Genomic DNA, 13,754 nt, shown 5'->3' on the forward strand with positions numbered 1-13,754 from the left:
ACGACCCCACCCCCGCCCGGGCTGCGCCTGGCGATGCCAGGCCCGAGCGCCGCGCTGTAAATGGATCGCGGCCGGCGAGGCGGCGGCGGCGGCGGCGGCGGCCGGGCGGGCTCCGAGGCGGCGGGACCGAGGTTCCCTAGGCTCCGCGCTGCGCCCGGACGCACACAGGCGTCCTGACCGCGGGCTGCTCTCCGGCCGCGCACAGCCGCCCTCTCCCTGCCCTGCGCGCAACTGTCAAGAGAAAACGGGACGGCGCATATTGGCTCGGCGACACGCCGAGGCTCCTCCCCGAGTCTGGATCCTTATATTTTGGGAGAATTTCTTTGAACTCAGTTAGCGAGCTCGGGGAAGGAGGCAAGTTCCCACCGCCGGCTCGGCTCGGAGAGGGCTCGCCCACCTTCCCTGCAGCCGCCCTGCGTCCTCGCCGCCTTCTCGTCCTCCTCCTGTCGGCCCCGCTAAAGGAGAACGCGCCGGCCGGGCGGAGGAAAATGCTAGCGATCTGGATGTGACCGCGAAGAGAGGACGCGTGGCTGGAGGAGGCAGAGGGATGAGAAGACCCATTATTTGAGAACCACCAGCCGCTCCAACCCTTCCTGCAAATTGGTGCTATCACTTCTGGGGTCCATTTGCTTTTATTCTTCCCAAGCCCCCATTAAGAAACCTTGACTTGACGACCAACCCCTACCACGAGGGGGGACGCCTTCTGGGTTGGCAGACCTTTTGGATGTAGCCTTGTGGGAGCATTTAGACCCTTTCCTCTGGAAGAGCCACCATGAATTCGGTAGCTGGAAATAAAGAGAGGCTCGCGGTCTCCACCAGGGGCAAGAAATACGGGGTAAGTTGTGGTCGCGTCCACGCGGAGATAGGTTCCCAGGGACTCATTTGGGCGGGTGTCCTCTGCTTCCCGGGAGCCAGCGGCGGATGCAGGGTCCCCAGCTCTCCGGTGCACCGGCGTCTCCACGGCCGGCGGGGCCGTGCGTGCGTGGAGGCGGGTCTGCAGCTCGCCTGGCTACCGGAATGTCTTCGGCCCTCGTTTCCTCCCTTTCCTCACACCCTTAACTTTTGCAGTATTTCGGGACTTGCAGGCAGAGTTAAGCCGAGGGGGAGTGTTTCCCAGGAATTCCTCTGCGGTTCCCTCGGATCGCTGCTCCGGAGCGGGGAGCCCCTTTGATTACCTGCGGCACCGGGTGTGTGTGTGTGTGTGTGTGTGTGTGTGTGTGTGTGTGTGTGTGTGCCCTCAATGAGTAAACATCCAGAAGTCACAGTCACCCACACCTGGGATAGGGTGTTCTAGTACTGTGTACCTAGACCCTTGCTGGGGTAGGTACCGGGTTTGAAAGAGTGGTGCGCTGATTTTCTGGGTGTTCTCGCAGAAGCTGCAGGATACCCATACCCCACAAGCTCTTCTGCTGACCCCAGGAGGAATGGTGGGGGACCTACGCGCGGTCACTCTGGCGAGGGTGGATGGGACAGGACTCCCTTAAGGATTGGTCACTTGAAGGATGGACATAGATGGAGGGCAGGTTCGCATCAGTGAGAGCAGGACGGCGGCCATCCCCCTCCCCGCCTCAGCGCCGGGGACCGGTGGCCCTGCAGGGCCTGACGCCGCGTGTCTCTTCCGCAGGTGAATGAAATGTGCTCGCCCACCAAGCCCTCTGCGCCCTTCTCTCCTGAGAGCTGGTACCGCAAGGCTTACGAGGAGTCGCGCGCCGGGAGCCGACCCACCCCGGAGGGAGCAGGTTCTGCGCTGGGCTCTTCGGGTACTCCGTCCCCGGGTTCGGGCACTTCGTCCCCGAGCTCCTTCACCGGCTCTCCAGGACCGGCGTCTCCGGGCATCGGTACCAGCTCGCCGGGCTCCCTGGGCGGCTCGCCGGGCTTCGGCACCGGCTCCCCTGGCTCGGGCAGCGGCGGCGGCTCCTCCCCCGGCTCCGACCGGGGCGTCTGGTGCGAGAACTGTAACGCCCGCTTGGTGGAGCTGAAGAGGCAGGCTCTCAAGCTGCTGCTGCCGGGACCCCTCCCGGGCAAGGTGAGCTACTGTGGGGGTGCTCTGTGGGAAGCTGCGCCCCACCTTAGGATGCTGCCTCGGGGCGCCCGGGTGTAAGGCACCTAGCTGAGCACCGGGCCTCGTGGCGCAGGGGGATGCCCCCAGTGGGTAAGCCCTACAGTTCTCCTTACCCTGTCTGCGATTCAGCAGCAGCAGCTTGCCAAAGGGGGCAGTAACAGCCAGCTGCTGGGACTTGCAGTTCCAATGGCTCATTTGTGGCTCTACCTTCCCTGCATCACAGAAACACATTTCCCAAAGCCAGCCTTTCTCTCTTAACACTCCATGTGTCTATCTGAGGAAGATTAAGAGGTGGCTCGCTGTGTGAGCTGAGCCGTATCCTGGCCTGCTCCTGGGTTTCTTTAGTAAGCACATTGGTTCCTCCATAGCAACCTGGTCTGCGTGGTTTGACCAGCCAGGAGCCCCCAGAGCCGAACACAATGCAGTTGTATTTGCACAGTTGGGTCCAAGAACTACCACACGATAATATTTACTCTTCCGCTTCAAAGAGTTTTTATCAGTGGTTCGAGAGAAACATCAAGAAGACCACATTGCTGTCGAGATTGCCGACACTGCTCGATGGCATCTTTCTGGTTTATTTTTATGTGACTTTTGGAATGAAATGTTGTGATTTCGAATAGCGGAGCATAGGAGTCACCACATCTGCCTGCGTCTTCTGCTTACACACACACACACACACACACACACACACACACACACACACACGGATGTTTTGTATACCAGGGTTCAATTACACAGACAGCCTCAGTCTGCTGTAAAATTTAAAACGTGAAAAATCACCACCGGGAGAATTGGTTTTATAAATCTAGAACTTATCTCGAGAATAATTAACTTGGGTTATTGTCCATTTGGCATTTTTGTCGTCCCTTCATTAATCTTCCAGGATACCCCAAGAGTAAATCTCGGGGCGAGGAGCCTTTCCCAGCCTTGCGTGCTACACTGACCTGATTTAACACCTTTCCTGGAACGCAGACTTACTTTAATTTTTCCCATTGATATTTCTTGATTTCCCACCCAGTTCAAAGCACAGCCCCTGAGACAGCAGGTCCTGGTGAACGCTAACCTTATCTGCCGAGAGTTTGTCTTCTGATGGAGCCATTGTCCATCGTGTATTCTCATCTGTGTTGAGAGTTACAAAAGAGGGGCTGTGGATTGGTGTGAGAGAGGCTTGACGGATACAGATTTGAGAGATCCTGATGCTTGAGATGTGACAGTGGCTGATATTTGTGATCCTAATAAGTCACAGGCCACCAAAATTATCTCAGAACATTGAGGTCACATGCTCATAGGGGTTCTTCCTGCTCTTGTTTGAACGCTCCTCTTGTGCAAGAGTGAAGGAGCACCAACTCCTCTCCTAAAAAGGGAAGGGGTGAAGGAACACGGACAGGAAGAAACAAAGGTTGAAGCTTAACTGCACACTTGGTGATTTATGGGGTCGTGCGGGAGACGGGGGCCTTTGTTTTTGTTGAAACCACCTGGAAAATTCATTTCACACCGCTTAGAAGGCAGTGCACTATGTGTTCGGATTTTATTTATTGGCTGAAATAAAAGTGATGTGAAACTGATCGTATTGTAGAGGGAGCTGTGACTCCAGATGTAGCCAAGTCTCGGATGTGCCACGTCTCAGTTGCTCTAGGATCCAGGGGCATCAAGAGGAGAGCTGTGAGTCTTGGGGTTGGCCACTGACTGAGTGCACATTAGAACATCACACACGGCTTCCAGAGTTAGTAAAGACATTAGCATTAGGTACAAGGGAGCTTGCCGGGATCAGCCAGGAATAAGGATGCTTTGGTGTGGCTCTCTGATAGTGAGTTATAGAGCCTTAATTTAAAGTTGTCTTTGGGAACAATAACTTTAGGGATTGTGTAAATGTTAAGATTGTCACCTTCTAATTGGATACAATTTCTACAACATCTTTAATGTTTGTATCATTTTAATCAAACAAATGCCATGTTCTCTGGTGCCCTCTGCATGGTGGGCCCTGTCCACCTGAGACAAGGCATTTCTTCTCGGCTTTACGAGCAAGCCGTGTAAGTGCTGATTTATGAGCAGAACCTCTGTAGCCTGCAGGCCCTGAAAGAGTTAAATTTCAGTAGAACAAGGGATGTCATTGTGACCCCAACATGTAATTCGCCCCCGGAGAACAAGAGTCTGGGAAGATAAAGACATGGTTTTGAGGGAGTAATTAGCAAAAACCATTTTCATAATTCATTTAAGATGCTTAACCATATTTGGGGAATATTTTCACAAATAGGGTATTAAGTCGTATTAGGTAGTATGAAAAGCCTTCTGCAGCGTCATTCAGAAGTCAGAGGCAGGAGAGCATGTCCTGAAATCCCTTACTTCAGAACGCAGCACCGATTTACTTTGCAATGATTGAGAGTCAGTTTCACATCTTAATACAATAAATTTTTAAATTCTTTAGAATTTTGTCTTACTTTTAACTTTCTCATCAGCACAGCTACAAAACAAACAAACAAACAAACAAACAAACAAACAAAAAACCCAGTGGTTAGATGATTGGAGTGTCTGTTACAAGGCAAGGTTCAAAAAGTGCTTCTATTCCTCAGAGAGAGAGAGAGAGAGAGAGAGAGAGAGAGAGAGAGAGAGAGAGAGAGAGAGAGAGAGAGAGAGATATGAAATTGACATTTATCTTGCAGACAATATCCTGGAAGTTTATAGTTTACAGAATCAGAGTGTTGTTGAAAGGTACTGCCCACAACCACATTCTAATCTGATGAGTTCACGTTTCATCCCTGTGATGTCAGATGATTTCCCTCAATGTGTTCATTGCTGGTAACAAGTTCTATAGAGTCCCCCCTCTTATTTTGGGGACAGCTGGGTGAGGTGAGGTGATGAAGGGGCATTTGGTTGTCTCCTCAAACTAAAGACTGCCTCTGATGCCCCAAGAGTCACCACCTGAGTCTGAGCGTCCTTGACAGTGCATGCCGTCTGGAAGACTGGGCTCTTGGGCTTTAGGGTAGACCAGTTGTATGACCCCTGGGAGATAGGGTTTCATGTTAGACCATTGAGAGACTTGGATATAGCTGGGTAACCCAGTTAATGATGATATTGTTGACAGAGCAAGAAGTGTAGAGAGAAAGATGGTGATGGTAATAACTTGAGTTTTCTAGAGAGGAGATCAGGAGGCAAGGCAGATTTAGCCATAAATCAGATAGTGGCAGGTTATCTCAAAACCCCGAGAGTGAAAACTCTGCTCTGAATTCATCCTCTTAGGGGCAACTTACCCGGGCAAGGAGATGTGCCATCCTGTTGTCAGGCCGTAAACCCTTCTGACTGACTTTTACTGCCTCAGTAAGAAAGTGCTGGCCAGTTGATGTTCTTTCTTTTTTTAGCTTTGGTTAAGTGGGAGTGCACGGATAAAACAGAGGAGTGGGGTAGCGGGACAGTGTTGGGACTTTCAGTGAGGACTGTCCTTTTCCCCACTGTCATGTTTCACTCTGTAAATATAAAACATTTCCTGCCTTGTGGTGAGTACGCCTTTCCAGTTTTTATAGACAGTCGAGGCACGGAGCCAGAGAGAGCAGCCACGGAAGGAGCCTCTCCTTTTTTGCGCTAACCTAGATCATTCTGATAGCTGAGACAGAACTTTTGAATTGCATGGAAAGCCCACGACACATCGGCCCAAAGAAATTCCCCGGGGAAAGCCGGGATGCTCCAGGTTGGGCTCAGGTTATCTGAATCTGCTCATTTCCACCCCAACAAAGGACAATCTCTTATGTAAAAGAAAGGTTCAGAACTATGGTCCTATCTGATTTTTTCCCCCTCACTCACATATTCTGAGTCCATCTATGCCCCAGAAATATCAGCAAGATTAGCCAGACATCCTGAGCAGGGTGACCCGGGGGTGACAGGGATGAAAGAGAAGAATGTGTCCCGGGTTAAAAACACCAAACGTGGGCTCTAAATAGCCAGAGCCCAAGTAAGTCTAGACTTGGGGAGATATAAATAAATATTTCTGTATTTTGCCAGTTCCAAAAGAGGAAGGGATATGAAAAATAACTCCATTTAAAAGTAACCCCCTAAAGCCATTATAGTGTTTTGCACAGATAAACTAGACTTTACATTTGAAATATTTATGAATTATGAAGGAATTCCAGACTAATTTCCCTAACTCTAAGGACACATCTTTAAAAAGCACCTTCAGAATCCTTCTCATTTTGAAAATATTTAAAAAATGTTTCCTTATTGGGGGAGGGGTGGAGAGGCACTGGAGCCATGACTCCTTATTTAAGAGCACTGCTCTTCCAGAGGACAGGGGTTCAATTCCCAGCTCCCTCATGATGGCTCAAAGCTGTCTGTAACTCCAGTTCCAGGGGCTTCAATCCTCTTCTGGCCTCTGGAGGCACAAGGCATTGAAGTGGTGTGCAGACATACATGCAGACTCTCTTTCCCCTTATTTTCAAACATGTGTACGTGAAATATCATCATATTTACCTTCCATTACCCCCAGTACCTTCCCTCTCCCCAACACAGTTGTCTTAGTTAGGGTCTTATTGCTGTGAGCAGACACCATGACCAATGTAAGTTTTATAAGGGACAACATTTCATTGGGGCTGGCTTACAGATTCAGAGGTTCAGTCCATCATCATCAAGGCGGGAGCATGGCAGCATCCAGGCAGGCATGGTGCAGGAGGAGCTGAGTTCTACATCTTCACCCGAAGGAAGAAGATGATCCAGGCAGCTGGGAGGAGGGTCTCCAAGCCCACCCTACAGTGACACACTTCCTCCAACAAGGCCACATCTTCTAATAGTGCCACTCCCTGGGCCAAGCATATTCAAACCATCACAACAGTCCCATCCCAAATTCATGCTCTCTTTTATTTTTTGATAACCACCAAGTCCCAGTCAGTGCTGCCCATCTGTTCATGGGTATGGGGCCGTTCACCGGGCACAGGTAACCTATCAATGGCCACATTCTTCAAGGCGAGTAAAGAATGATTTTCCCTTCATCAGCAACATCCACTGCCCACAGATCCCCAGTTCCAGGAGACCATCTATATCAACCAATGCCTGGATTTTTCCAGCCTTGTCCTTGTGTAGGACCTGCACAGCTCCTCTAAGTTCAGGGTTGTGACAGCCATGTTGTCTCCCGAAGACAGGATTTCACAGCGCCCCTCCTTGACCTCTGGCTCTTTGAAATGAAGAGACAACTGATACAAATCAGCAGGGATGGAGAAGTGCTGTAGCATTTGTCACTTAAGACCCTCGAAGCCATCTCCAGAGTTTATAAAAACATTCCTAGTGGAGCCAGGCGGGGGGCAGTCTCTTCCATAACAACATTTCATTCTGCCAGATTTTTAAGACTAGAACCAACATGGTTAGTTTTGGAAGTGACTATTCATTTGAAAGACTCCCCAACTGGTAATCATCACCCCCCCCACACACACACACACTCATTCTAGACAAGATCATTGCATTACAAATTTAAATGTCTGAGGCTAGTAGTTTGTCAGGGTTTGGAATGATTAAGTCAATTAAAATTTAGGTCAGTTGCTCTTTGGTGTTAAGTCACAGACCACACCAATCATCAGCTAATAATGTGATGGTGAGAGTAATGACGGATGATTGACAGTTATTGTCTGTGTGCCAAGCAGTGTGCCAAGGTTGACAGACAGCCTCATAGAAAAATACGGATGCATGTGATTTCTTTGTCTTGGAGTTATAGGCACTTATTGTGGTTATTATCATGGTTATTATAGTTAGTCTCTCTCTCTCTCTCTCACACACACACACACACGCACACATGCACACACACACACATACACATACCCACGCACGCACACACACACATGCATACACGCACACACATAACACACAAAGACTGGGGAATCCAAGCTTGCTTTCCCCGTTTAGCCCTTGAGGGTCACTGTTAGAAGAACAAGTGAGATATTGCTGCTGGAAGATGTTAACGGTCTCTGCACTTGCAGATGACAACTTCATACTCGGGGACCTGGAACATGGGATTGTACAACTCTGTAGAGGTCCTGAGGAGCTATTTCAGTTGAAGTATGATGGGTTTGGAGAAGCAACGTTCTCTGCTCCTCCCCCTTGTTGATCTGCTGAGGCTCCATCCTGAACCAAGAAAAGGAACCTGTGGTGGACAGTCAGGGTCACGTGGATACCTGGCTCATTAGGCTTCCCTGCCACTCTGTCCCCAGAGATTACAAGCTGGCGAGTGGTGTAGGGTCTCCCTTCCTTCTTTTCCTTATAACCTGTTGAGTGATCCCATTGGGTTGAGGCGCTCCTAGTTGAATGGGTACTCTGTTGAACTTCCTCAGTTCTGGGCATCGGTTTGAAGGAGCCCATCGTTACGGCCACTGGTAGAGGCGTTGAAGGATGAGATACAACTGTGTTCCTTAGTTAACGTTTGGGATGTTGATCAAAATATCATGTCAGTTTGTACGTATTGTATATACCATCCTTCTAGCTGTTGTCTTTGGGCCTTCTCAAGAAACCCCCCTGGAGAAAAATGGCCGTTGAATTCTGAATAGAAAGCCATCCATTGGAGGGATCTCTTTACTTCCTTAGTTAACGTTTATTCTTTCTGTTCTTGAAAAGGTGTTTCATTTAGCCCAGGTTGGCCTTGAACGCACTACGTAGCTAAGGTCTATCCCTACCAAACATGTGGCAAAGCTTCTTTTTAAATTATTTTTAAACTTTTTATAATTAAATGGTGTATTACCGGTACACAGGAAACAGAAAAATATTCAATAGAAAATAAAATATAGGAATGGACCTGAGTACAACTGAAAATTTGGTCTGTGATCATAGTAGCATCTTTAACTGGTAGTGGGAAAATGGATGTTTTATTAAAAGGGTTGGGGAAAATGGAATAGATCAATATTTTAGAAAACAAGAAATTGATCTATATAGTTCATTATAAACCCAGAAGATCTCCCAATGGACCAGAGAACAAAACACTAAATATTATCAAACAATGAACTTGTGCTGCACTCCCAGCCTCTGGGAGTAAACATTCCTCAAACGTTTTCATTTTGTTTAGTGCTTTGTACTGTGGCCATGTGTGGGAGAGGGTGAGGGTCTGAGGTCAAGGTTGATGTAAGGTATCTTCCTTGGTCTCTTTCTGACTTAATTTTTGAGCCTGAGTCTCTCATTCCAAATCTCACTAGTTCTGCTGCACTGACACTGGCCAGAAAACCTAAGGATTGTCCTGCCTCTGCCTGCCCAGGCCTGAGATTACAGGCATGAGCCTGCTACCGTGCCTGGATGCTTCACATGGGTTCTAGGATCAAACTGATCCTTGTAGGTCAGCATTTCACTGGCCAAACCATCTCCCTAGTTCCTCCTTAGGTTTTTATTGTAAACTAAGGAGCAGGTATCATAATCTACTGAGTACTTTTGTTGTTGTTGTTGTTGTTGTTGTTGTTATTATTATTATTATTATTTAAATGTCTGGGTGCTCTATCTGCATGTACACCTGCATCCCCGAAGAGGGTATGAGATCACATTATAGATAGTTTTGAGCCACCATGTTGTTGCTGGGAATTGAACTCAGGACTTCTAGAAGAGCAGTCAGTGGCCTTAACCATTGAGCCATTTCTGCAACCCTACCAAGAACTTTTAATGCAAATTATCACCATTGATTTCCCGGTGATGAGCTCTCCTTGAATTCCTGCTATAAAGCCTATTCAGTCACACTGCATTAAAAAAAAATGCCACTGGATTCAACTTGATAATTCATTATTTATTGTTTTTTCTTTGATAGTCATATACCAATGATCATTTCTGATTCTCATTCATGTACCAGTGTAATATTATATCATATTATAAATAAAATATGAAAAGTATTAAAATTCCTGCCTAGAGCAATACACTGTTTGCTCTTAGACACAGACACCGTGAGAGCGGCATATCAGGAGCAGCAATTGAACTGCACAGGAAGCTTAGGGCACTGGTAGGAAATGACTTTAGAAAGATGGGTTGGATAGGAGCACACTGGGGCAGGGGTGTTCTAGGATGAGGGAAGGGCGTGAGGGGGTTATGTGTGCCAAGTACACTGTCTCTCTGTGTCTGTCTCTCTGTCTGTCTGTCTGTCTCTGTCTGTCTCTGACTGTCTCTGTCTCTCTCTCTCTCTCTCTCTCTCTCTCTCTCTCTGTGTGTGTGTGTGTGTGTGTGTGTGTGTGTGTGTGTGTGTGTGTAATGGGCAGGAGAAGTGTTAGGGAGGGAGTAGGGAGCCTTGTGAGAAAAAAAGAGTCAGGATTTTCTCTTGAGCAATGGGCAGACATTGGAAGGTATTGGGGTGGGGGGCTGAAATATCAGTCGTGTATTGTGAGAGAGGGTGTCTTGAGACAGTGTCCTGGAGGGCCACTAGGGGGTCCCTCACAGTGGTGTGAGTGACATTATGCAGACTGAGTTGAAGTGCTAGCAATATGAATGAGGTGTCAGGGAAGATGTCGCAGATTCTGTTCAGAGATCTGCCATATATGGGTGCTGATATAAGGGACAGGAAGCATCCATTCTCCATGCACCAGCTAGAGAACACAGGTATATTTTGTTAATGGGGGTGGGAGTGGCTATGTGTGACAGAACTAGCTGGAGTTATCCTTGAGGTTAAGTCATCCACTGGGGCTAGCTGGGGTCTCTAGGGTGGGTTTGGACGTGGAGACATGGATCTTGGAGCTGCCACAAAGCAAATGGCAGTGGAATGCACAGATGGTGTGAGCTCTGTGTATGTGAGGTGGGCACATTAGCAGACTGAGCGTGCGTCATAAGCATTGGCCCTGAAGAGGCAGGAGGCCCAAGGGATTAGGAAGACAGCCCAGGCCAGAAAAGAGGGTGACAAAAAGTCAGGGAGAGCATATGGCGTCATGGAAACCAAACTGTGAGAGTGCTGGGGACCAGGATGAGCCTCTGAATTTTGCCCTGAATTTTGAAGGAACCAAGGAGGCAAGGACTCAAGTGTCCATGGAGTTGGCTACTAGGGGGTTATGGCAAATCTTGACTTGAACAGTTTCTGGCATCTTGGAGAAAGGTAGGGAATGCGTGTGTGTCCAGCGGTGGATGGAGAATTGAGGTATTTGAGGCATCTCCACTTCGAGGTTATGGGGATGCCATTCCTCATGCTCTTACACATTAAAATGAAGACCCAGGATCAGCAGACTCCGGTACAAAACCAGCCTTATTTAGTTGTGACCAGGGGCAGGCTGCATGGGTTTTTGTGAGCCTGGTAGTTCTGTTCAACAGTGTGTTGAGAGGACCTGCCTCAGGTAGTAGCGAAGGTCTCTCTGCTGTGAGGTAACGGTGAACCATCACTTCATGTTCTTGTACTGCAATGACTTTCCTGGAAGAGTTGGATACAATGAAAGCCAATCTCCTTGCGCCCTCTGTCCACCCTCTCCTTCTGTCGTTAATGGCCCTGACACCAACCAGGAGGAGAGAGAAACAGCTCCAGAGAAAAGGAAGCCATTCAACTCTTTTCCCATTCCTTTATCTCCAAGTCTTTGAAACCTCTCACACGCATCCATCAACCTGTAGGCATCTATCTCTCTCCCCCAGAACAGTTCAGGCGCTCAGTAGAAAAAGGTCGCTGGCTACTCCTTAGCTCAGTTGCTGTGAATATGGGAGTCTTTGCCATAGATGGAAATCCACCCCCTGAGAGCTCCCACCTGGCTCTAAGCACCCCAGGGAGGAGCACAGGAGTAGCTTTTGGCATTCTGGGCCTCGGTGAATGGAGGAGAAGAGAGTTCCTCCAGTGACTGTGTGTGCTGCATGCCGATCTACCCAGCACCAGGAATTCGTCTTGTCTGCTTTCCAATCCATTTTATCTTTCTCAGACAGTTTTCTCTGCAGTTCTACTTTGCTGATTCTGTCGCATGGATTCTCGTGAAGACGGCTGGAAATAGAGACGACACCCTCCCCCTACTTGGCTGCAATTCCCACACTGGTAGCAGCTGTGAGTCGGAGTGGACAAGGAAGGCAGGGCGCTTGTAAACCTTAATATAAAGGGAGGGCACGCTCTGAATGTTGGGCACAGACTGGGAGGCTCTGGGCTGAGCAAGCGTCGCTAGGACTGCATCCGAGGGTGCTGAGGGTGTCACAGACTAAATCATGTCTCTTGTTATTTTTGTTCCTCATTCCTGATTGGTGGCTGGTACTTTGATGGTCCTTATGCACAAATTTCTGCTCTTCAAAATATAGAATGTTTTTTAAAGCTTAATGATTCTTTTATTCCATTTGAGTGATGTCTGAGATTTGTAATTGCTTAAGGGAAGAATTTTCTTCTTTTCTAGGCTAGCACAGTAGCTGTGGGTGTTGAGGTGGTGTGTGGTGTAAGGCCACTCTTTAATCAGCTGCGATGAGCAGCTACACATCCCTAAGAAACACTGTCAGTTTATGTCTAATGGCTGCTTTCAAGGTATGTCATTGCTCCCCTCCCCTGATTCCATGGGATGAGGTGACTTCATGCAGCAGTGAGAGACCACTTTGGTGACTGACAAGAGGCCAAAATGAAAAAGGGCAGCAGACAAGAGCCGCTGGGCTGTTTAACCGAAAGGTTATTCAGAGAATAGTGGAATTCGGGGGCCAATCACTGTCATTCAAGAAAAATAACCTGCTCGCCCGCTCAGTTGTGCGTTTGGAGCGAGTGTTGTATGTCCCAGAGGTTGGTACAATCCCAGACAGTTAGGTGAATCGGATTGTCTGGTCACGGAAGTACAGTGTGGCTTCCAGCAGGGTTAGCACCGGGATTTTAGGAATAGTTCGATTTGTCCTCCCTCTCTCTCTCTCTCTCTCTCTCTCTCTCTCTCTCTCTCTCTCTCTTTCTCTCTTTCTCTCTTTCTCTTTCTTCCCTCCTTTGGTGTTGGGCATCCAATCCATGACCTCTGAATGCTGTGCAAATTTCTCCCACAGACTAGGAATGGGAGTCAGCAGTATTCTCTCCTGAGTCCATGAGTCTCTGCAAAGCTAGAGAGAGTTCCTCCCTCACATCCCAGAAGGATAGCCCGGGCACATCTTAGATGGAGCTCTGGTTAAGCCAAGAGCCTGAAAGTGCTTAGCAGGCTGCTGTCAGATGCTGGCGAAGGTGCCGTAGACTGATATGGTGGTTCGCCTGCTTCTTTCTGTGCCGGGCATGGAACCCTGGGCCTCGTATATGCTGAGCGCACACTCTACCACTGAGCTTGTCCCCAGACCCATCATGCATTTTTGTTGTTGTTATTGTATTTTAGGGTCTTGCTATGTAGCTCTGACTGGCTTGGAACTTGCTATATAGACCAGGACTGACGATCTTCCTGCTACTGCTTCTGGTTACAGAAGTGTGTCGTCCGTAATACTTGACCCGTTCCTCCATGTTGATTTTAAGAGATGTTTGGTAAGGATTATTTTAGGGAAAGTACAGCCTTATGGACTGTGAAAGGGATGCTTACCATTTATATTAAGAATATCTATCCTGTCAATTAGGATTTAGTAATATTGTGGGGGGAGCTTCCTCACTTAGTAATTCAGGAATGAACATGAGGACTCTAAACATTGGAATCATCATTAAATCAAAAGCTCTTTAGCCCAGCACTCCCCCGCCTTGATTCCCCTTCTTCCGTTTGTATCTTCAAATGTCTAGACACATCGCCACTGCTAGGCCAATATTTACATATTTTCAACCTGCACATCCAGGTCCTGTCACATTTAATGCTGCAGTCTGAGGGAAAGGACG

At 48.3% G+C, this 13,754-nt stretch overlaps 1 protein-coding gene across 1 annotated transcript in view; it reads left to right on the forward strand.

Annotated features, from left to right (window-relative positions):
• The first annotated feature begins 331 nt into the window (after positions 1-331).
• Kif26b (kinesin family member 26B) overlaps positions 332-13,754 on the forward strand; it is a 399,395-nt gene continuing 385,972 nt past the window's right edge. The window contains exons 1-2 of the mRNA NM_001109079.3: positions 332-835; positions 1,625-2,026. Of these exons, the coding sequence (NP_001102549.2) occupies positions 773-835; positions 1,625-2,026 (465 nt within the window). The 5' untranslated portion in view covers positions 332-772. The remainder of the gene's footprint in view (positions 836-1,624; positions 2,027-13,754) is intronic.

Source organism: Rattus norvegicus, chromosome 13, assembly GCF_021556685.1.
Source record: "Rattus norvegicus strain SHRSP/BbbUtx chromosome 13, alternate assembly SHRSP_T2T, whole genome shotgun sequence".
Classification (NCBI taxonomy): domain Eukaryota; kingdom Metazoa; phylum Chordata; class Mammalia; order Rodentia; family Muridae; genus Rattus; species Rattus norvegicus.